General features: G+C 42.6%; 1 protein-coding gene across 2 annotated transcripts; it reads right to left on the bottom strand.

Moving 5' to 3' along the window:
- Positions 1–1,957: 1,957 nt before the first annotated feature.
- On the bottom strand, positions 1,958–22,093 carry LOC136010183 (hexokinase HKDC1-like). Of its 2 annotated transcripts, none has more exons than XM_065670993.1 (18): positions 21,894–22,093; positions 18,082–18,244; positions 15,296–15,444; positions 15,085–15,204; positions 14,300–14,395; positions 12,861–12,960; positions 12,069–12,252; positions 11,356–11,511; positions 10,364–10,597; positions 9,431–9,735; positions 8,974–9,122; positions 8,767–8,886; positions 6,972–7,067; positions 6,781–6,880; positions 5,621–5,804; positions 4,752–4,907; positions 3,711–3,944; positions 1,958–3,084 (listed from the first exon to the last, which is right to left on the bottom strand). In XM_065670993.1, the coding sequence occupies exons 1-18, from the start codon at positions 21,954–21,956 to the stop codon at positions 2,940–2,942; spliced, it is 2,754 nt and encodes a 917-aa protein (XP_065527065.1). In that variant the 5' UTR covers positions 21,957–22,093; the 3' UTR covers positions 1,958–2,939. The 2 variants fall into 2 exon arrangements, with proteins under 2 accessions (XP_065527065.1, XP_065527067.1); XM_065670995.1 differs by lacking the exon at positions 21,894–22,093 and adding an exon at positions 19,657–19,670.
- Between the last annotated feature and the right edge of the window lie 414 nt (positions 22,094–22,507).

Genomic DNA, 22,507 nt, shown 5'->3' with positions numbered 1-22,507 from the left:
AAAAGCACATACAAGATGTGAAACTGGAAGAATCTAATTTTATTTTAAACTGACTAACAACTTCATGTGATGAATTGTACTGTTTATTTCAGCATATGATATGCTGTGTTACATTTAATGGAAGGCCCCTACTTTTATTTTAAGCTAGGGCTTTAAACTGAAATACCACATACAATGTGCAGAGAAGGGTTTTGGTTCAGTGGCTTAAAATCCATACAAGGGAGATTGCAAGTTTGCAACAGTCCTTGAGTTTCCATATGTCAACATAACAGGGAACATGATGCTGCAGCATTACCCAGATGGAGAGTGTTCTGTTTTAGCCAGCTGAAGCGTCAGTGTGTTTATGGAATCCCTGGGAAAATACAAGTGAAGTTTGTACCCCTGGTAAAATCCCGCAGCACCAATCCTCCCGTTCTCCAAGGTTGCCCAGCAAATCTTTGCCCATTCCCTTTCAGAAAGCAGCAGCCTTCCCAGGCTGGATGCCATCTCCCTGCCCAGCAGATGCGTATCAGAACCACATGGGAACTGCCTGGCTTCCAAGCAAGCCAGCAGCCTGCAGAAAAGGCAAGAGCATGCGTGTCCTGCACCTTAGGCACAAAAGCCGTAGGTCGCCAAGCACTTTGTGAGCAGTTTCAGGTTCATGTGATTGGATTCCACAACACCCACAGACTCACTGGAAAAAAACTGCAGATGCAAAAAAATATTATTGTGTGGGCCTAATCTACTGGAGAAAAGGAATAACTGCAGCTGATGTGTAAACTGACCATGTGCAAGTCAGTTAATTTCCAAAAAAGACTAAAAGGAAAAAAAAAAATCTAAGGAAAATGGGATTTCTTTCTAAATTTAAATGAAGGATCCATGCAAGGGGCTGTTTTTCTACTGATTTGAATTCCAGTTGTGCAGAACAGACTTCAGAATAAAAGTGCAAAAGATACTCTGCACCATACTCACATGGCCATTCTGGGGCAAGTCCACATCACCTCACTCCAGGGATATACTTCATCCACAGATGGACTCCTGCAGATCAGCACAATCCACTCTCCCAAAAGGACCCAAACTACACAAATAGTACAAGATTTCAGAGAGCCAATAGCCAATGCAGAAGACCTGTTCTAGGCTATGCCACACAGCGCCAAGACTTGATGTGTTTTTCTTCTCCAAATTTAGCCTGTTCATCACCAGGAAAAAACTGCTTCAAATAACTCTACCCCCACTACATAGAAAGCTTTGGTTTCTGTAGCTTTGTGGATTCTGAAATATAAAGAAAAAGTAAAATACTACGTTTCTTGACAAAAGGAGGAAAACTTTAAAACATAATACAAGTTTGTTACAGGTCTCTTCCCACTTACTCAGTCTAGTGAGCTCAGCACCACAAGGAATTCCTTCAGAAGTGGAAATTACTTACAAGTACTATTTTTTACCTATCCAGTGACTCTAACACAGACATAAAGCTTTTGACATGTTTCTCTAAAGAACTACAAACAGGACGGGTCTATGGCTTCAAATTTTGAATTTGCCATTGCTAAATTTAAACCCAACAGCCTTGTTGAAGATTATTACATAAACCCAACTGCTTATCCTCCTGCACGATAGTTACTTTTGACCTAACTAGGTTTAAAGCACATTTCTTGGCCCCACTTTCTGATGCCAGCCTGAAAAGAAGCAAATACCCAAGAAGAGAGGATTAAAGTAGATACAGGAATACTGGAGAACAGACACAAGCAGGATACAAATTTGCTGCATCTCTGTACCATATTATTGTTTCAGTTTATTCTGAGATAGGTAAATCAGGTGAGCAATGTTAGATCACACAAGCACATGGGCTCTATCTACAAGCCACCTTCATAATAACTGCAGTGCTGTTGAGTCCTGCTATAGATAGGTTTAAAGAAAGCTCCCACTTGCCTGCATGTTCTTCCCACAACTCAGAAGAGGCACTAGACAGAGAAGCAAAGGCTCACAGCATCACAGGTTTATTTACAACAGACTACACACAGGCAGAGCAGCGAGCAACAGCAAATTAAAACCAAGGATAAGCTCCCTTCCACAAACTGGCAACTATCCTCTCATGAGCAGGCAAGGAGATAACTACGGGAAAACAAAGAGGAGAATTTCAGAAATTCAGGTGATTTTTTTTTTAGTTTCTACACAATTACTTTGGCAGCCCAAAAATGAACATAGCAGCCCCTGTAGCTGCTTCTACACTCTTTCTTTCCCCAGTACCAAAAGAATCAGCCACAGTCAGAATCATTCAGCATCGGTTTAGGTTTATGTGCACTCGGATGCACTAATGTATTTTGACACAAACTCATATTTTGTGGAATCACATTTTTTTCCTTTACATTCATCTATTAAACATGCATCTTGTACTCAGGGAAGTATTATATTACAATGCACCTGCAACCAATGTAGTAGAGGGGGGAGCATCACTGACCAAAGTCCATTAATTTATTTTACCTGCAGATTTATTGTAAAACCTGTGAATCATTGAAAAAGTATGTCCACTAGATAGCTGCTACATCAGGATCTCCATATTCCTTGAGCCAGGCCAAGCCAAAACTAAACCACACAGAAATCCTAAGAAACTGGTGGTAAACTCAGTTGTGGTGCAGTAACTTAATTAGCCATTGTAAAAAGACACATTTGGGGTTGATTGTTTTGCTTTGTTTTCACTCTCCCATGTGCCTTATAGATGCATTGCAGAAAGTACAGAACTGAGTAGATTGTGGTATGCCAAGACATAATGCCAGTGGGGAGCAGAAACATCTGATCCAACTTATCAAAGGACAAAAATCCGCAATAGTGGTTGGCCAAAACTAGCTGCTCCCAGAAAACAGGTACCTGTGTACTGGTGTCTGGCAAAGCTATCTTGAATCACCGCTCAGCAAATCTCTAGAGCATGTGCCTGGCAGTGCTGAAATTACTTGACGTCTCATTTTTCACTTCTGTCCGACATTATGCAATCTTTTTGCTACTGCAGTAATGAGGGCAGCTCCCTTCCCACTTCCGTCTTCAGAAAGCATGAAAGTCACATCACACTGAGGTGCCAATTCCTTCACTGTTTCCTGCAGGACCCTAGAAAAACTGAAAGGAAAAGGAGAGAAGAACAGAACATTTTAGCAGCCACATTCTGGTCTGAGATCTTTATATATTATCAAGTAACCATAACTTCAGCCAACATCTAGTGGTTCGCCACAGCACCTCTTTTTGTTTTTTCTCCTGTTCATGATAAAGATTCTGTACACAATCAAAACTTAATTTCCCTTTCTTCACTTTAATTTTGTTCGGTTTGATGCCAGACACCTCCTTTGCCTTTATTGATCATGGAAGAGGCTCTCTTGTGCCAATTGGAAAGCTATTGCATCTACTTCTAGGCCTTGCTTACAAAATACTTACTCTACTCCAAAAACCCAACACATACTTTCATCTGGGACACCCAGATATTGCAGAAGTCCCCCAAAACTTTGGAAAAAATATTGGAAGAATAAGCTCACTCAACACCCCAGAGAAGTCTCACAGTGGTAGCTAGACTTGACTTTTCAGGTATTGATCCTTTGGCTAGGCAAGAGAAATGGCAGGACACAGGGAAATATGTTAGATCTTTATTCCCTCTCTCATTTTTTACTACCTTGGCAGAAATCTGGTAGAGATCAGTATGTTTTCACAGTGGAAATGAGCAAAGGGAAGTGGTATGGTACCAAAGTACTCACTGAGGATGGAGCTTGTACAAAGTCCCATCCACTCCAACAGTGATTTGCAAGCGCTCCACACCTCGGTTTTCTCTCTTCTTCTCTACAATAGCAGCCAGTCCTGCCCCACAGAGCTGGGCAGCTCTTTTTGAAACAGCTCCACACACCTCTTTCACAATGATGCTGTCTTCACATGTGCTGTCCAGGCCCAGCTGCTGCAGAATTCGCCGGACTTGGAGGAGGGCAAGCCGGTCACTGCACAGAGAGAAACACATGCAGCAGCAAGGCATTAGGAAAAGCTTTGGCAGCATGCAAATGGAAGTCTTACAGCTAAGATTCAAAGGAAATGGGACTACTTTTCCACCTCTAACACCCTCCAATTGTTTTCAGGTAGATTTCAACCTGAATTCAGAATGAAGACTTGCTCCTGGCATGCCCTTCGTTATGTTAGACTGTATTTCTAGAAGGCACAAACAGTGGTTATTTACCTAACTCCCAGAGTCATGGAGGGGCTAAGTCATATCAGCCACCTGATTGAGTTATTTTTGATCTCAAGGCTGGGACACTACCTTTCAAGGTTTTCAACAGTAGAAAGGGTTTCAAATAGCCTGGAAGACCATTGCAATCATGTACAAATATGTAGGTAAGCACATATTCATGGCGTATTCATGCATCACTGACTTTTTAAATTTTTTAAATAAGCACTATTTTAAGTCCTACAAGAAACAAGCCATATATATGTTTTCCTACAAGAAACAAGCCGTATAATCATGCTTGATGGTTAAGGCATCCAAGATAACACAGCCACATGGACAGAAAATGATAATTCACAGAATTACAGAATAATTCTGTGTCCTGGGTTTAGCAGTAGTAGTCAGTTTTTCTCCTTTTCTCCCACAGTTCTCCTTTTTGGCTTTTATTCAGGGGATGGGAGAGAAAGACGGAGGTACCCAAAGAAGACAGCTACAACTGACTTCTTGAGGGAAAGACTCGCGGAAGACTATTTTCTAGAGGTCCTAGAACACCTTAGGGATTTAAATCACATAAATCTAACAACTTTACCTCTCAATCTGAGACAGGAATTTTGTTTCAAATATGCCTCTTTTCCTGAGTGATTCCGAAATCTGTCCTCTGAACAGCAGTCCTTGTTTGGTTAAGTCGATCAAAATTTGCCTTACTATTTCACCTAGGTACATTCCACTGGTCATTTTTTCATACCTGTTATGTTATTGAAAAAAAAAGAAATGCTTTTAAAGAGATGTACATGCATGTTAGCTCTGTTTAACATGAGTGGTATGTTCATGCCCTATCAACTCTAAAAAGGCAGTAAAAGCTTGCAGAGCAACAGCCATTGAACTGCATCTTTCAACCATTAAAATCATGTTGTAGTGACTTCAAGTACAAATATTAATTACAACATATTTACCTATGTTAAAAGGTAGCAGAACTAGAAAATAAAAGCTTGCAATATTAAACAGAACATAGAGCTAAAGCCAGAGTGCATACTGAAGCAAAACATTTCTCCGTCCCCCTCATGCATTCACCAATAAGTCATATGTAATTGATGCTATCTTTTCTAGATGAAGAATGGTCAGGTTCAGTTTATCCTCTTGCACAAGCTGTATTTTTACCTTTGAAAAAACACTCTAACAGGAGGAACACAGCAAGACCCACACTTCACAGGGAAATCTTAAGAGCAGTACCGTTTTGTAACTGCCCTAAGGTGAAATCAGTGCTGTGGTAACAGAAACAAATGTACATCTTTGGGGTTTTTGTCCTGGATATCTGCATTATTTACCATGCAACAAATGAAATGTAATACTAAAATTTCCTTTCTGATTATTCACTCTTTAAGCACATTTTTAAAAGTAGCCAGTGTGTCTCAAAGACTGACTTCATCAGGCTCTTGGCATCAGAACCTTCACATTTACCTCTGTTTCCCTGGGTTTAGTGAGCCTTCATCTACTTCTTTATCATATTTTGTTCTGATGTTGTCAATGCAGCCGTTGTCACCAAATGCTCCCCATTCTGTATTAATGCACATTTTTCCTTCATTCCCTTCCACTATTTCTATGTTTTTCATATCCTCCATGTAGCACACATTACTGCCTGTTCCTAGGACGAAAGAAATGACAAGGCTTCAGCCAGAAAAATGAAGTAGCAGCTGAAACACAGGGAAAGTGTCAGTAACTGCTGCCAGTCTGGTTGCAATGCACCACACATCATCTTGCATGACAGCGTGCTCTCAAAAGCTAACACTGCCAAGAGCCAGTCAAGCAGCTACAAAGTCTGAAATGACTTGGTGAGCAGGGTCTTACTACTTGCAACATCGGTTACAACAACTAATACAAGAACCAGTTCTCCAAACAAAATGCGATAGCTGGTGTACTTGGCCACCTGGAGGAGTCTGTTTTCCAAATGAGGCTTCAGATCTTTTCCGGTTAGATAGAAGGAAGAAGTTCTTTACTGTGAGGGTGGTGAGGCACTAGAACAGGTTGCCGAAAGAAGTGGTAAATGCTCCATCCCTGGCAGCTTTCAAGGCCAGGTTGGACAGATCCTTGGGTGACATAATCTTGTGTGAGGTGTTGGGGTTAGAACTGGATGATCTTAAGGTCCTTTCCAACCCTAACCATTCTGAGTCTAGGACCTTACATGCTTAGATGCAATTCTGCCTGAAAACTTGAAGGTACCTACCGGGGGAATCATCTAGATGACCCAAAAATAATTAATTCAGATTTTTAAACATACTTGCTTGTTCCAAGGCCTATGACCTTGCTACGCAGTAAATTTGTCCAAACAAGGATTCATGTTCTGTGTGCTGTTCTTATATTCTTTTACCATGCACACACTTAACTGTGCATCGTTAGAGATATGATCAAAAGTCCAATAGATTCAGGATCCTATCTGCTACAGGTGTTATTACGCCCTCTGTTGAATACTATACAAATCTGCCAAGAACCCCAATTGATTAGTAACACCATACATCAAACTCAAATAAAAGATGCTGTTTTACAAATTCTAAAATAGGGTGTGAGGCTTAGCACCTACATGCATGCTTACTTATACAGCGGTCACTTCAATATGATTGTACCTGCAATAAGGCCAATCTCACAGTTTGGATCCTCATATCCACATGTCATCATTGTCCCAACAGTGTCATTCACCACTGCTACAATGTCCAAATCGAACTCCTAAAACACAAGTCACAATCAGTAGTGGTGTCTCAGAGGAAGAGGGAGAGTGCATTAAATACACCAAAGAGAACAGAAAATAATAGCTCACATTTCTTCTCCTGATGGCCTCTCTCAGCATATCAACGACATCTTCTCCCTCACAGTCCGTCGCCTTGAAACCTTTTGTCCATCCCACAAGTGTTCCCTGAAACAGAAGAGCAAGAAAATAGTAAGTGAAGATAGAGAGAAGACTGTACCTTCCAAGCATCAACCTGTTTTCATCTCCACACATACTCCACAGATTTTTTTTAAATGTATTTCCCTGGTCAGGTTACTCTGAGTGTCTCAGGCAGAGTGTGTGCAAGTGTACCTTTGTCACTCAGCTGCTGATGGTAGTGCTCCAGGTTTACTCAGCTATTTATCAAGACACTGCCAACTCAGTGACTTCTAATACTTTCATTTGGAAAACATTCTGTGCATGAAGACATTGATTATCTAAACAATGGGAAAGACTAAAAAATACTTTTGCTTTAAATAATTAGACACCCAACAAACATTAATGAACATCCTCTGTTAATTTTTGGCTAGTTTACTGAAGGACACTTGGTATGATCCCAGTACTCCAGCCAACACTAATTTGGGGGTTTTTTTTGGACAGTGATGTGGCCTGACAGAAGTAGATTTCCAGATTACATGAAGTAATTAACCTTCCACTCGGTGATTGGCTCTGGACTGTCCATCCAAATAAGAAAAAAAGAGGGCAACTGAGAGAAAAAGCTGCTCAAAAAAAACCCTCAAGTTCTAGCAACAGTAAAAGACCAAACACACAGGGTGACATACTGTGGGACCCTGACACAGATGTATTTCACTCAGTTTACCACCATTGCTTTGGAATTTGTTTTCTCATAATTTGTCAAGACCTAAATACTATGCTTGGAAATACTAGGTTTAGAAGGCATATTGAGCTGAACTCTCAACTGTGATCTGGAAATTGAGACAGAAGAGACTGGAAGCTAAGACTTAGATGTTATTGTGAAACCCAAAAGGACATTATAATATTAAATAAATTAGCAGCCTACCACTTCCCCAGTATTCTACATATTTGACTAGAATTAAGCAACACAACCTTCCCTGCCCCCTTTGGAGAAGCATCAGAATATCTGATAATTATTTCTTCCTGGCTTTTCTTTTTTTCTTACATTAGATCTGCAAAGATGAAGATACCTGTCAGAAAGCCAACTCTCTCAAGCTGAAAAGCAAGCTCAGTTCTGCCCACTGACACTCGACAAAAAGAAACTAATACAGCGCAGAAGTTATATAGTCAGAATTGTGCAGCATAGTTAGGGAAACACCCTGGGATTGCAACTAAGCAAGTAGGAGGAGACATCTGTTATCTCTCGCCATTGAAGAGTTAAGGCAGCATTTGAGATTCTTGGGCTACTAGAAATATGTAGTTATTTCACAATCGTAAGAGCTTAATATTTATAGAACAAAAGCAAGTAACATCCATCTATTAGCAGATTAAAGAAGGTGAAATTCTACCTCCCATATTTCTATAGGATGATGACTTTCTCATGAAATTAATTATTAATTATTTCTCATGAAATAATTTCTCTCTCATGAGAGAGAGAAATAATTATCTCTCATGAAATTATTTCTCATGAAATTAATTTGCCCGGTAAAGTAATAAAATCCCCACAAAACAGGTGAAATACTATTTCCAAAGACAAATTGGCTTTTCCCTCCCCTCCTAACCTTGTAAAGCCCTGTTTGAAAGAAAGCATGTAGAAGAATAGTTTTTTGGTGCAGTTTCCAAACCAACAAATCACCCTCATCCAAAATGATGCCATTTACCAAAAAGATTCACAGCTGCCACTTGACCCATTCTGTGTTGCAGTTCTCACCTTGTCAATGCTGGCTTGCCTGCACGGGAAGGAGAAGGTGAAGCCCAGAGGCAGGCGAGCACCTTTAATCCCCATATACTCCAGAAAGTCTGCTATGCACTGGACAATATGGTCAAAGAGCTGGAAGGAGAAAGAAGTATATAAATCTCATAGTAATCCTATGTAACAGGCCTTGGCTTGATCAGTGGAAAGTTCATTAGAGGTTACCTCTTCTCCTGTCCCTTGCATGATCTCCAAAGGAATGGCAAAGATTTTGTTATACATTTGCACTGATCTTCTTCTTCCGCTTCTGATTTTGACCAGCAGAACTCTGAAATTTGTCCCACCAAGATCAAGGGCAAGGAACTTTCCTTTCTCTGTAAGAAAAGGAAGGTACTTCATTTTGGTGCTTCTGGTAGCCTGTTTGCCAGTCAGAATGGTACACCCTGCCATACGTCCCCAAGAAACTTCATTTGTGCCAGTGACAGCACATTGCTCCCTACAGCATTTACCCCACCAGCCTGCTAGCATGTGCCTGAAGGGTCAGCCAGATAACATCTCGGGAAGCACCAGTTTGCCAACATAAATCACTCTGGAATTTTCCAGAACGATTGGCATACTCCCGCCAGAAGGCAGACAAGCAGCTTTCCTGAACAGCCAACATGTAACCAGAAAATGACTCCACCTGTTCCATCTGGTGTCCCACAGACATATGTGGGTAACATCTTCACTGTGGCACTGGCTTGCGTCTCTCGCTTTAGCCCATATTCCAGCTCAGTCCTCATTTTGTTCTTAACTTCTCTGAGGGTCTCCAGGGACAGCAGAAATGGTGCAAGAGCAGCATCAATTTGCTTACGCTGAGCAGCCAGCCTGTAAGCCACTGCTGTGACCAAGGCAGCTCCCTTCCCACTGCCACTCACAGAGAGGAGGAACCGAACATCGCAGTTTGGGACCAGCCTTCTCACCACTTTGTGCAGACGTTTGGCATATCTACAGGAACAAAGAGTTTCTTTAGATTCTCACAGGCATTTCATGCTTGGTTTACTTCACATACATTTCCAGTACATGCACACATGAAACAGTACAAGTGCTGAAGCACAGTCAAGAGAAGCATGTAAGGTCAGAATCTGGTCTAAGAGATGGATAAAACAATCCTGATTTTTGGCTGTTCTGCAGAACCTGTACACTTACAGGAACATGAATATACCTCTAAACATGTGCCAGTGCCAAGGGAGGACACTGGAGAAAAGTCAGGCAACAACAGTCACAATCACAGAGGGTGAGAGCCTCCATCTGGAATTAGACTTCCATCTAGCTGATGGAACCCAGTGAAGTGCAAGTGCCCTGGAGACCAAGAGTCACTTGAGGAATCAATTGCTCTTCCCCAGACACCATTATCCCATGTGTCATGTTGTTGCCACCACACACCAAGTTCTAAAGCTTCTGAGGCAGCCTTGCCATAACTAAGCCAGTCTGATCCTCTGCACTGCACCAGATCTCACCCCAGCCCTGCAGCAAAACCAGCAGATCCCTGAAAAGCCACACATATATGCAGACGGTGAGTCTTTGCAACATGAGCATGTGGCCAGCGAGTACCAAATCCCCTTTAGTTACTTACTGGGGGTGGGTTTTATAGAGTCCCCCATCAATCCCAACAGTGGTTCGCATCCTCAACAGTTTTTTATTCTCCCTTAGTCGTGTCAGTATGGCTGCCAGGGCTGCAGCACAGAGGTTGGCGGAGCGGAAGGAAACAATAGTGCAGACATGCTGAACAGCGATGCAGTCCTCTTCAGAGGGAAACAGGTTCAGCTCTGTAAGGATCTCTTTTGTATTGTTCAGTCCTTCTTTATATCTGCCCCAAAACAAAAGAACACATTATCTAATGCAAGGATATTAAGGCAACATACAAATCAATATCTGCATGTTGGCTCAAAAAGAAATGACAGAAGACCAGGCCACAACCTATCAGGTAGCATCGCAATTGGTTCCCATAAACCAGTAATGCCTTTCCTGTACTATTCCCTAAAGTACCTGCAGGACAGACCAGACTTTTAAGAGACTGCTTCCTGAGGTTCAGTTTTTGGTGGGATTTACCAATTAGCTAGCAAAGAAGAGAGCAGGATAAAATATTTAGTCTGTAGAAGCAGAGCACAAGAATAGATGTACAGCCTCACTCAATATAACAAAGAAAATTATTCCTGGAGTAACAAAAAGGATTAGAATTCCTCTTCAAAACACTAGAATCTATCAGTTTTCCATGTGGTCATACATTAGCTGATCCAGAGTCTGTCCTACATCTCCCCAACCCCAGTATTCCCACATCACAGAAACTGAGAACTGCAACAACTATCCCATGTAGTCAGGTCTCCAAAGAGGTTATTCAAACAACCTGCATCTGTGATGGTTAACAACACATTTTCCACTGTGGTAGTTTACTAAAAGTTGACCTGCCACCAATTCCTATTTCCTACTTCGTAGGCAAAAGCAAAATCAAGTTAAAAAGTTCACGGCTGTTCCTAGTATTCATGGATTATAATTATATGTTCATTATCATTGCTGTGCTTGTGAAGGATAACAGCCACTCTCAAACACCATATTGCAGGTTCTTACTTTTCCATTGCAGACACATGCTTCATTTCAATCTTGCCCTTAGTAAGCAGAGCCGTTGACACCTTCCCATTGAAAAGCAGACCTTCTTTTGTCATCTTTAGGAGAATGAGTCTTACAAGTTCCCCCAAATACAGGCTGCTGATCATCTTCTCAAACCTGGAATGGGGCACAGGAAGGATTATACAAAAAGGATTACCTGCTAGCCAAAGGTACGAAAATTCAAGCATGAGCATCTTATGTTCTTATGCAGGCTGATCACATTTAAGCATGTACAAAAGGAGTTTGGGAGCTAAGTTGTAGATGGGGTGCATTCTGAGGTACTGGGACCCAGCCCTCAAGATAAATGAGGAATTAAAGAGAATTTTCAAAAGACTTGAGAGCAGCTCAGCCAGTAGAAGCAATTTTGATGAACCATACTTTAAATATGCCGTTTACCTTCTTCCTGTCTTTACTCCTCCACAGCATCATACCAGAGCAACCACCTATTTTTAACAATACATTAGCAACTGCAGCAGCAATCCCTTGGCCTGTGAGGCCGGGAAGTATAAAAGGTACTCATTCTTCCCACTTCAGAACGGGAGGTCTGGATAGGCCAGAATCAGCATAAAGTCAAATTGGGTTCACTTAACCTAATTCGTGTTCCAAAAGGGCCCCTGGAAACACACTCACAGAACTCAAGACTGTTCAGGCAGATCAGCCAGCGAATCACTTACAATTGTTTTCCAGGATTGAGAGATCCCAAATCAAGCTCCCGATCAAACTCTGTGCGGAGGTCATCCAAAGCACCATCATCTCCAAAGGCACCCCACTCTGTGTTAATGCACATTCTCCCTTCATCACCTTCCACCAGATCGATGTGCCTCATTTCCTCCATGTAGCATGCATTAGTGCCAGTTCCTGTGAATATTGGAGACAGTGCAGGTAAGTTACCTCTTTGTTCCAGGTTTGCTTTTTGTTTAAGTCTACATATTTGAAAATAAGTTAGCATATTGCCTTTGAAAGCAAATATAAATACCTAACCCCATGGTTAAATAATCATTTCACAGTGAATGAAAAACTCTAGAAATTAATCTAAGGCTTGGATTGTTTAAAAATATTTTCTTTTTCACATGTACTTCTATGTGTCTTAAAAAGCCACCACAGTGCACGAAGTGGAGATACTGTGGAAAACATAGCTGATCCTAACTACCAGACGTGAGAGGAATTCAGCTTTCTCTAGACAAACACTAATTTTCTATACAGTCAGCAGAAAAGTTTAGTATGCTGGTCACAACTGAACCCATACAAAATGGGGACTGTGGCATTTGATGGCAATGTGATCAGCATAAAAACAGCTGCGTTACAGAAGGCAGCCAGGCTTGAAAATCTGAAAATCTTTGAAAATAATTGTTTTTTCCATTTTCTTCCTGCTCTTTCCTGCACTGGGACATTCCCTTTGACTACAGATTTTTTTAGAATTAAACAACTGAGGAGAAAAAGACTACTTAATGATCAGAAAAATTTACCAATTATGAGTCCAACTTCACAGTGCTGGTCGTCATATCCACAAGTCATCATGGTTCCCACAGTGTCATTGACTAGTGCAAAAACATCAACGTCTATGTCCTAATAGCATAAAGATGGGCAAGTAACACAAAAAAAAAATCTTAGAAAGCCTCCTGTGTGTTGAAGCAACAACATGCAGACATACTCCCTTGGTCATACTTTGAAGGCCTTGTTCAGGAAAGGTCTTCAGTTGAAAGACATACTATTTCCTTTAATAACACTATCCCCACAACCCTGTGAAGTAACAGATATCTCTGAATTCTCAAGTGCTTGGCCAGCCAGGATCTTTGCTCGCAAGATTTGTTTTTACCCAATCCAATCTCATTTGCCAGAAAAGCAATGTGTTATTGGTTTGAATTCTGTGATATTCTAGCCCCCATATATCTGTCCTATGAACAGCACAATAGGATAATGTTCTGCTACCTGAGCAGATCCCACCAAATGGGATAGAAAATATATATACATAAATGCAGTTATTTAACACAAAGCCAGGCACCTATACCACACTCAAGTAAAAAGCCTTTCCATCAAAGCTGTGCAATTTTCCTTTCACACTGCAGTAACTTGGTAAAGTAAAATCAAAGTTAACACAGGATTCTTGTAACTCCGATGCCAACAATAGCAAGGGGGCAGACTTCACCCAGCAGCTCTCAGATCCTTTGATCCTGCTAATTGCAGCAAGACTGATGCAGAGAAAGAAGTGAACTAAAAACCAAAATCAAGAATGTATTTTTATCATGTGAGAAAAAAGAATTTCCTCTTTTTTTACAAAGATGTCAAGGTATGGAAAGATGCTCTGTATTTCTTAGATGGTGCTACCAATAGCACAGAGCTTTCCAACAAGACTTTCAAAAATGCTAAAACATAATGTTATTCAAAAGTATACACTGGTTCAAGGGCAGATTTAATCATGCTTACTGCTGTCTTACAATCACTCACTCCATTCTACAGACTGAAATTGAGAGGCAAGCACTGATAGAGTTGTATGTGACAATTTTAAATGAGAGCTTCCCCCTCCCAACTTTCATCCCATAAGCCAGGGTACACAGTGTGTACCCAGTGTGTATCCACATCTTACTAAATTGTTTCACAACAGATTCCCTTTCGCTCAGTCAGACGGGGCCATACTGGTCCACTGTCACAGCCCCCCCAGTTTATCAGTGTGCAGTTGCCATCACTGTTAGACTGACCAGGGCAGCCTGAGTTATAATCCCTTACACAACTTCACCTTCAAGGCAGAGACAGATCTACTAGATATAAAGCCACGTTGGGCATTTGTAACTGGCAGTCCTTGAAGAATATCTGACAACTCCAAAACCAACCCACACACCAAGAGTTTATCTCCTAAGAAGACAATCTGTGGCCAGTCAGGTTCACCTCCTGCAGATACAAAACTTGCCTTATGCTTCTGGAGTGCCTTGCGCAGAGAGCTGACCACATCTGTGTCCTGAACTCCTCTGACCTTGAAGTGTTTCGTCCAGGCAAGAAGAACCCCCTGCAAAACAACAGTCCAGTGACCCAAAAGCTCTAACTTTAGCATACAAATCTGCCATAAAGTCAGAACATCTCACCTTGGGGTGCCTGTCAGTATGAACACAATTAACAGGCACAGAAATAAAGTCCCAACCCTGCAAATGCTTCTCCCTGCATTTTGTTTACTGATGCTCATCACAAACTAACAGCATTAAGCACAAAGCATTTGCAGGGCTAGGACCCAAAGCACAAATCCCTAGAAATAAAAGAGAGGCTGGAATAAGAGACCAATAACTGCAACCAGCCCTTCATTTTCCCATGCAGCCTCTCTAACAGCTCAGCTAGAAGTCCTTCCTAGTTAGAATCAACTGTAAAAAAGAAACTGAATGACAGCAATATAAAAAAGAACCATGCTTCAGGATACAAAAGTATGTGTTTTACAGTCTTTGTATAAAGGCACATGGTTAGTATGAGTTGCATACTGATTAAGTAGAAGAACAGCTTTAGGTTAAAGATCACATTGCCTTGAGGCTGGAAATGAGTTTCTAAATGGTAGTCTAGTTATATGCTAATGGTCATCCATGCCTTCTCCATAGAGCTATGTAAACACGACCCCACAAAAAAGGCCATAGAGTAACACTTCCATGCCATAGCATCTCCAGGTTCTGCAAGGAGCTAGGCTTGCCAGTGGTATTTCTTTCTGTATCTTACCTCTTCCAATTTGGTCTGTTTGCATGGAAAAGAAAATGTAAAACCAAGAGGTAACTTCTTATGCTTCAGGTTTTTGGTCTCCATGAAGTCTAACAGACAGTCAGCAATGTAATCAAAGAGCTGCACAAGAAAGGAGAAGACAGACTCACACTGTGTTCGACAGTCATGCATTCAAGCATAGCACCAGCACAGAAGACCCTGTGTGCCCTACCTCAGTTCCATTGCCCTGTGTGACCTCCTTGGGTGTGGGGTAAAACTTGTTCTCCAGCTGGCTGCTCTGCTTCCCATCATCAAACACCTTCACCTGGTGAGCACGAAACAGGGAGCCACCCACGTCAACAGCAAGGAAGTCACCCTTCTCTGCAATACAAGTGGGCAACCGTCACCAGTGGTGGCTGAGAAGGATGGCCCAGATGCCATGCTGAAAGCCACAGTCCAGGGCCCCTCTCTCACCATGGCCACAAGCTCTTTTGCCCCATCATGGCAGGTCCTTATCCTATAAGCCTGGCACCTCCACCAGGAAGGTTCAGAGCTGGCAAACCTCAGCAAGAGCATCACTTCCCTCCTGCCAGCTTGCTATGTGGAGGTTAATTTCATTTTCAGCATGTTTCCAAGCTGCAGAAGGATAAGCTTCTCTGCAAAGGAGGCCCAAAGCAACTGCAAAGCCAACCAGAGCACAGAAGGGCTACAAAACAGTACACCTCAAATGTGGGGAAATTAAAGTGTGGGAGCATCACCCACATCCAGCAAAGGATGCAGGATTTGAAGTCACATTAAGACTTGGCCTACTGCAGAAGCCAACTTCCAAGTGAGGCAAAACCAATCATTTCCAAACGCCTTTAGGTGTTTCTGTAAAAGTACCATTTAGTTTCTCAGTCGGCAGCACTCTTAGCTCGAACACCTTCTCTAGCAGGAGACTTCAGACAGAAGAACTTGTGGCCTCATGGATACAGTAATAATAATAATAAAAAAAATTTATCTGTTCCACACAGAGGAGAAAACCCTTCCCAAAAGGAAAGTGCAGTGGTATGTGCATAGCCTTGTGTGATCTTTGCTCCACAGTTCAAACACCTGACTAAATTTTATCAAATCTGGCCCTGAAAGGGAAGGAAGCAGGAAATTCTACCTGTAATTCCATGGTTAGATATCACAAAGGTGAGAAGGCCAACTGGGTTACTCAGTAAACTGTTACATTAGTCAGACCATTAATCCCTAAATGATTAAAAACTGATGATCCACACAGGTCACTTCAGGTAGCTTCACTGAGGACACTGAAATATCTGAAAGTTTGTTGCTACTGCAAATGGGAAAATCCAGCCAAGTTTGAGGTGTTTAAACCTGCTGGAAGTTTTGTCAGAAAACAAAACCAATCAGGATTTTGCAAAAGAGCAAAAATAGAAAAATCAATGTGATATTTAAAATAGGTAGTATGTCAATAAGACATGACCCAGCTTGACTCTGCAGCACTGACAAAGCAGAAAGGTCACACAGGCCAGGAGAGCATTGCCCAAAGTTGACCTTGAGGAACATGAAGTCTTGCAACATGATGATACTAATGCAATTTTCCAAGTCTCCTAACCTCAGAGGATCCCTACTATTTCAGGACAGGGTCAGTGCCATGTAAGACCTCAAGGCCCATGATGGTTACTGAGATAGCAAAGGTTGACCTAAATATTTCTTTTTCTTTGATGAAGGCAGCAGCAAAATGAAGAGTGTCCAGTTCCAGCCAGGCAGTTTGAGGGGACTGTATATACTTTCTCTCAGATATTCTTCATTTCAAGGGACTAGCCTCCAAATCATAGAACAGTTTAGGTTGGAACAGATCAATGAAGATCATCTAGTCCCAATCCCCCTGCCATGGGCAGGAACACCTTCCACTAGACCAGGTTGCTCAAAGCCCTATCCTACTGGGCCTTGAACACTTCCAGGGATGGGGCAGCCACAGCTTCTCTGGGCAATCTCCAACACTTCACAGTGTCTAACCACCCTCAGAATAAAGAACTTCTTCCTAATATCTAATCTAAATCTACCCTCTCTCAGTTTTAAGCCATTCACCTTGTTTTATCACTACCTGCCCTTGTAAAAAGTTGCTCTCCAGTTTTCTTGTAGCCCCCCCCTTTAAGTACTGGAAGCTGCTCTAAGGTGTTCCTGGAGCCTTGTTTTCTCCAGGCTGAATAAGCCCAACCATTTCAGCCTGCCTTCATAGGAGAGGTTCTTCAACCCTCTTATCTTTGTGGCCCTCCTCTGGATTCACTCCAACAGGTCAACGTCCTTACATTCCCTGTATGCCATTAAAAGTGTTACTTCTCATTTAACTGTAGGAAATTCACCTTCAGAAGGAATGAAGTCCTGTGGAAATGAGGTACAAAGCAAATATTTCTCTTAAGGTTTCTGCAGAGCTGTTACACACCAAGTCCTAACCTAGGCCAGACAGAGACTCCTGCACAGATCCAAAGACTTGATTAAAACTGGTAAAAAACATAATCTTCTGTCAGCCTGCAATGCCAGGACCAAACTGAGCCAGATTATTTTGGATGTGCATATTTCTTGAGACAAGACAGGCTATTTCAGACAAGACATGGGTCCATGAAGGCCAGGGCAATAATACTGCCACATCCCCCCAACCTGCAGCACGCTGCACTGCAGGGTCTGAGCTGTAGAGGCTGCCCTTGCTGTGTCCAGCCACATCTCCTGCAGCAAGGCCTGCACTGGGTACATCTGCATTTTATGGAAGAAAGAGGCTGTTTTCTGAGCACACTAGGTCCTTTCCTCAAGCAAGCTGCACTAGGACAAAAACCATCTGGTAGAGGGAAAATATGCTCTGCCAGCACTCCCCCATGCTGCTGTCTCCTCAATATACACCTTTCTCAACATGAGACAGGCAGTAACCCAAAACCACTGATTGCCCTATGTCTTTGCTGTGCTGTCCTTGAGTACTGGCAGCAACACACAGTCTTCCTAAATCAGCACTGCTGTGATGGAGCAAGGTGAACTCACCTGAGCCATCTGGAAGTGAGCGCACAAATGATGGCAGCATTTTTACTGCTGCCGTAGGGTTTGTGTCTCTCCCCAGGCCCTTCACCATCTCAGCCTGGAAGCGAGACATCACGTCCAGCAAGATATCATCGGAGAGACGCATGTGATACAGGTACCTGTCAACCTGGAAAGACGAAAGGTGTTACTTGCACGCAGGTTCCTCAATGTTCAGCAGCATGCTGGGATGAGTATTGCTTTCCTGCTACAGTGAACTATGTATACTGGGGAGTCTTTATCTCTGCAAGCTTCATGGCTACTTGCACTAGTTTTCTAACCATGAGGGGTACAGTTTGGCATGAAGGATCTGAAAATCCTGAACTCCAGTTCTAGCAGCACTCCTTATTATGTTGGACAAGAATTACTACGCTCATTCCCACCCACTTGATGAACATGAGGCTGAACAGATCCTAAGGAGACAAAATAATTCCTTTCACATATATAACAAATTGAAAGTCAGCATATAACCTATGAAAACCCCACCTCTCTGATTCTAAAAGCTCATTTTGTTTTGACACCATCCTCTCCTATAATGAACTAGAACTGCAAAGTATCTCAACCTGGTGAAAATTTGACCTCCCTGAGTCAAGTCCAGAAAATGTCATCAGTATCCAAGCGTGTCAGCCACATCCTGAAAACATCTATTCAGCTACTGGTTCACTCAACAGACAGTCAACTTGTTAGCACACCAGGCTGGAGCCCAAAGCCTCTTCTTACTCCAGCTCTGTCCTCCATTCTCTTGTGATTCTAGGGTTACTTCTAAAACACATTTTCGTGTGCAGCCAATATCTTTCTTAAGGGTCTGTAACTCACAGCATACATCAAAATAAAAGACATCTGAATTTAAAAGAAATCAAAGCATCTATGAAACAACACTCATCCAGATAAACTGGTAGAGAACCTAATCAGTTTCTCTACAGCTTCATCAGGGCAAAAATGGCATTTTGTTCTTCGAGACATCACACTGCTTGTACTGACATTTACCTGCAGGGCTGGATGCATGTCTGTAAAGTGGCCTAGAAACTACATAGCTGGTACAAGAAAGGATTAACGCATCAGAATAAGAATCTGTCAACATCTAAATGCGCTGCTCAGCCAGACTTTGGTGCTGTATGAACAAACATGATGCAGGCATAATAATTCTGTGCTCCAAACGGCTGGACGTCCTCTGGAGGGTAATCTGTGCTAACATCCTGCTTCCCATGACATGAGACTCAGGGCCAGAGGCAAGGGAGAGAGGTGGGACAATTCCCAGTGCTTCATTAGTACACACACTCAGCTCTTGCAGCATGGGCTACATTCTTACACAATCTGTTCAGAGCATTGTATCAGTACCATTTACATAAGGAGGTCTAGAAGGTTAAACAGACAAAGAGAACATGCAGGTTATAGCTAAATTGTTCTCTTCTGCAGTTTGGACTGGCCACCTATATTAATGAGGCACAAACAAATTACCTATTCATAATCCCATTTTAAACTGATGGCCAGCAATGACCCACCTGAAAGAGCCAGGACCTTGAAAGTAACTCCAGCACTTACCTAGCAGCAAAACATACACACACAGAGGAGAAAGTCTTAAACTACAAGATACAGTTGGCAAGGAGGAGCAGCTGCCTTTGGATACCAGCTGTGCCTTGAAAAGACCATTATTTAGACTTTTTTTTGTAGCTCTTGTTTGCAGAAGCACTTGATTTCCTCCAAGGCTTTTTTGAGGCCCTGTCACTGATCCACCAGCCCAGCCCAAGTACCAGCTCTGCTTTTTGGGGCATACCAAAAGAAAAATAAATAAATAAATAAAAAGAAATGAAGACGGACAGAAAGCAGGAAATTACAATGACTGGAGACAACAGCACTCACACACTTTCACACAGACCCAAATAAAAGTCCCTGTGGAGAAAACCCCAAACAACAAATGAAACAGTAACAAAAATAACCATGTCTGTTTGCAGAGAACATGCACTAGCTCTCTGCTCACCACAGCAACTGCATTCCCCATGCTGTTTGCCTACAACCACAGGAGGAGACAGTACTCTCAGAGGAACTAGATAAGGCAGAGCTCAAGAAAGTCTGCTGATTCTCTAGCCTGATTTACAACCAGAGCAAGGGCTGCTCACATACCATTTGCTTGTAAACACATGAATGGCCAGGGTGTGTAACACCAAACTGTCCTGCCGCCTCTTTCCTACTGCACAAGGACAGTAGGTCCTTGTTTTTAAGTGTCTTGCCTCAGTTACGGAAACAGCGCTGTTTTCATCAAGAGGAAGGCCTTGTTCTTGCCACCAGGGAGCAAATAAGACTGGGGAGGGAGAAGTGGGAAAGCATTCCTTCTTTCTAACAGGGAGAAATCAACTCAGTTCCATTCAGCCTACCCTGGGTTTCTTAAAAGAGAACTCTACAAAGCACGCATTTTTTTGCCTCAAGGCTGGGCTAGTTTGCACCTAGCAAAAGGATTTCATTTTGTAAGCGGCTTTGCCAGAATCCCTCTGCCCGTTCCTCTCCACTGTCCTCACTCCAGGAAAGTCTTCCCTCAACTACACTCTGAATGTTGCTCTGAAGAGCCCACTCCACTCAAGCACTGCTCCACAAGGTCCCTCCTTTAGTAAAAAAATTAGAAGAAATAGTGCTGTCTAGATGAAAGCTCTTAGATCAGATCATCACACAACAAAAAGGCACTGGGCCCCCTTCTGATGATAAAATAATGGGAATACAATAGGAAATAAATGGGAATAAAAGGGTTATGACTGAGATGGAGTCAGAAACATCTGATTGTTGAGATACCAGAACCTCTCTTGGAATGCTTCCCTTCAAGACAGAATCAGTGGAAGAAGCCCTCCCTAAGAACAAGCAACTCTCTGTTTAAGCAAGGGCACAGAGAAGACAATCCAGTGTTGCTTGCTTTGCTGATGAGATGAGCAGTGCAGGCAGACCTACCCACCAGGACCTTGGATCTCCCATCATGGGTCTGCAGGCAGCCCTGCCTCCAGCTGGCTGGAAAACAAGAGGATGGAGCCTCTTCAGAAAGAATTGCAATGGAGAGGGCAGGAGAACAGAGGACTGCAGTGGACATGTCTAGAAACCAGGCAACCTCTGACCCAAGGAGCTTACAGGTCCCATGTGGTCTTAGAATGGAGAGCCAGAAAACACCTGACAGCATGGCCATTAAAGTAGATTAGGGAAGAGCCACAGTTAGGCAGATTGCTCACTCACGGTGTTGATGGCTTCAGATATGGGCCATCTAGAGCTTTTCCAACTGTAATCTGAGATCACATCTACAAACATTAGAGTGATCAGCCAGGTTTGAACCAGAGGAGACACATGCACTTCCCCACACCAACATTAGTCAGAACTGCCTTCTGAGATCCCAAAAACCTGGCCCAAAGACCCAGTTTTCCCTGCTACGATGTGAGTAACACTGATTCCTACTCAGATTTAGAAATCACATCCTTCACACTACACTTGCAAAGCAATTCAGCAAGAGGTTCCTTTCTGCCCTCTGGGTTATACCACGACACACCAGATAAAGTTTAAGCACCACTTTTCCTTTCTGGAGATCATTTGCTGAATTGCTGAAAAAGAACTTATAACTGGAGGGGAAAGCACTAACCAGACCTATTTTCACACTTGTCAGATGTTTTAGGGTCGAAATGCTTCTTGCCCCATTTGGCTGTATGGCGTTAACAGATAATACCATTATTTGGCCTGCATGACATACTGCAGACCCCACAGTATCTGAGTAACAGTTTTCAAAACAGGAATTACATAATGCTGCATCTTACCTTTTTTATTTGATCCTCTTTTAGCTTTGTGAAATGGAAAGCTAGCAAGTGGACAGCAAACATTTTCTTGAAGCAGATGGATGACTCAGGAGTCACAGAGCTGCTGTGATTAACTCCAAAGAGACAGGTCTTTATTCACGAAGCTGGAGCTAGAGAAACTTCAGCTGAGGCATTTCCCCCAGGGTGGGATAGTGGAGTTCCTGGGAAATTGAGTCCAGAAATAAATCCATCCACTGTGATCAGTTCAATGATTAACCTCCTGTCTCTTTGTATCACCCCCTCTCACGTCAACCCAAAGTCCCTCCCTCCCCAGCTACACACTTCATTGTGCCAGAGCAGGCACCTGGAGAGCTGCCAAGCTGAAGAGGAGAAAAATCGATTTTGTTACTGCCCTACTTGCGAATTGTTACCACTTCACAACATAGTTGCTATGCAGCCTGCCCTGCTTCACCCAGCTTCATTCCTGGGGGCTGACAAGCTCCCACCAGCACAGCCTGCAACAAAGTGCTGCAGGGAATCTGGAGAGTTAGGATTTTAGGTTTCTTCCCTCTGCTCAGTGCTCCCACTTGCAAGACAAGCTCTTCTGCATGAATTAACTCCACTCTAGTTCTACA

Source organism: Lathamus discolor, chromosome 3 (assembly GCF_037157495.1).
Source record: "Lathamus discolor isolate bLatDis1 chromosome 3, bLatDis1.hap1, whole genome shotgun sequence".
Lineage (NCBI taxonomy): Eukaryota > Metazoa > Chordata > Aves > Psittaciformes > Psittacidae > Lathamus > Lathamus discolor.
Note: the sequence above shows the minus strand (reverse complement) of the source record. Positions and strands in the feature narration are given on the sequence as shown.

Excerpts from the sequence above, each read along its gene's own strand:
- LOC136010183 (XM_065670993.1), bottom strand. The coding sequence starts at position 21,956 with ATGTTTGCTGTCCACTTGCTAGCTTTCCATTTCACAAAGCTAAAAGAG. Across the intron at positions 10,598-11,355 it reads CATGTGTCTGCAATGGAAAA|ATATAAAGAAGGACTGAACA; the intron begins GTAAGAACCTGC and ends GTTTTGGGGCAG. Across the intron at positions 8,887-8,973 it reads TGCAAGGGACAGGAGAAGAG|CTCTTTGACCATATTGTCCA; the intron begins GTAACCTCTAAT and ends TTCTCCTTCCAG.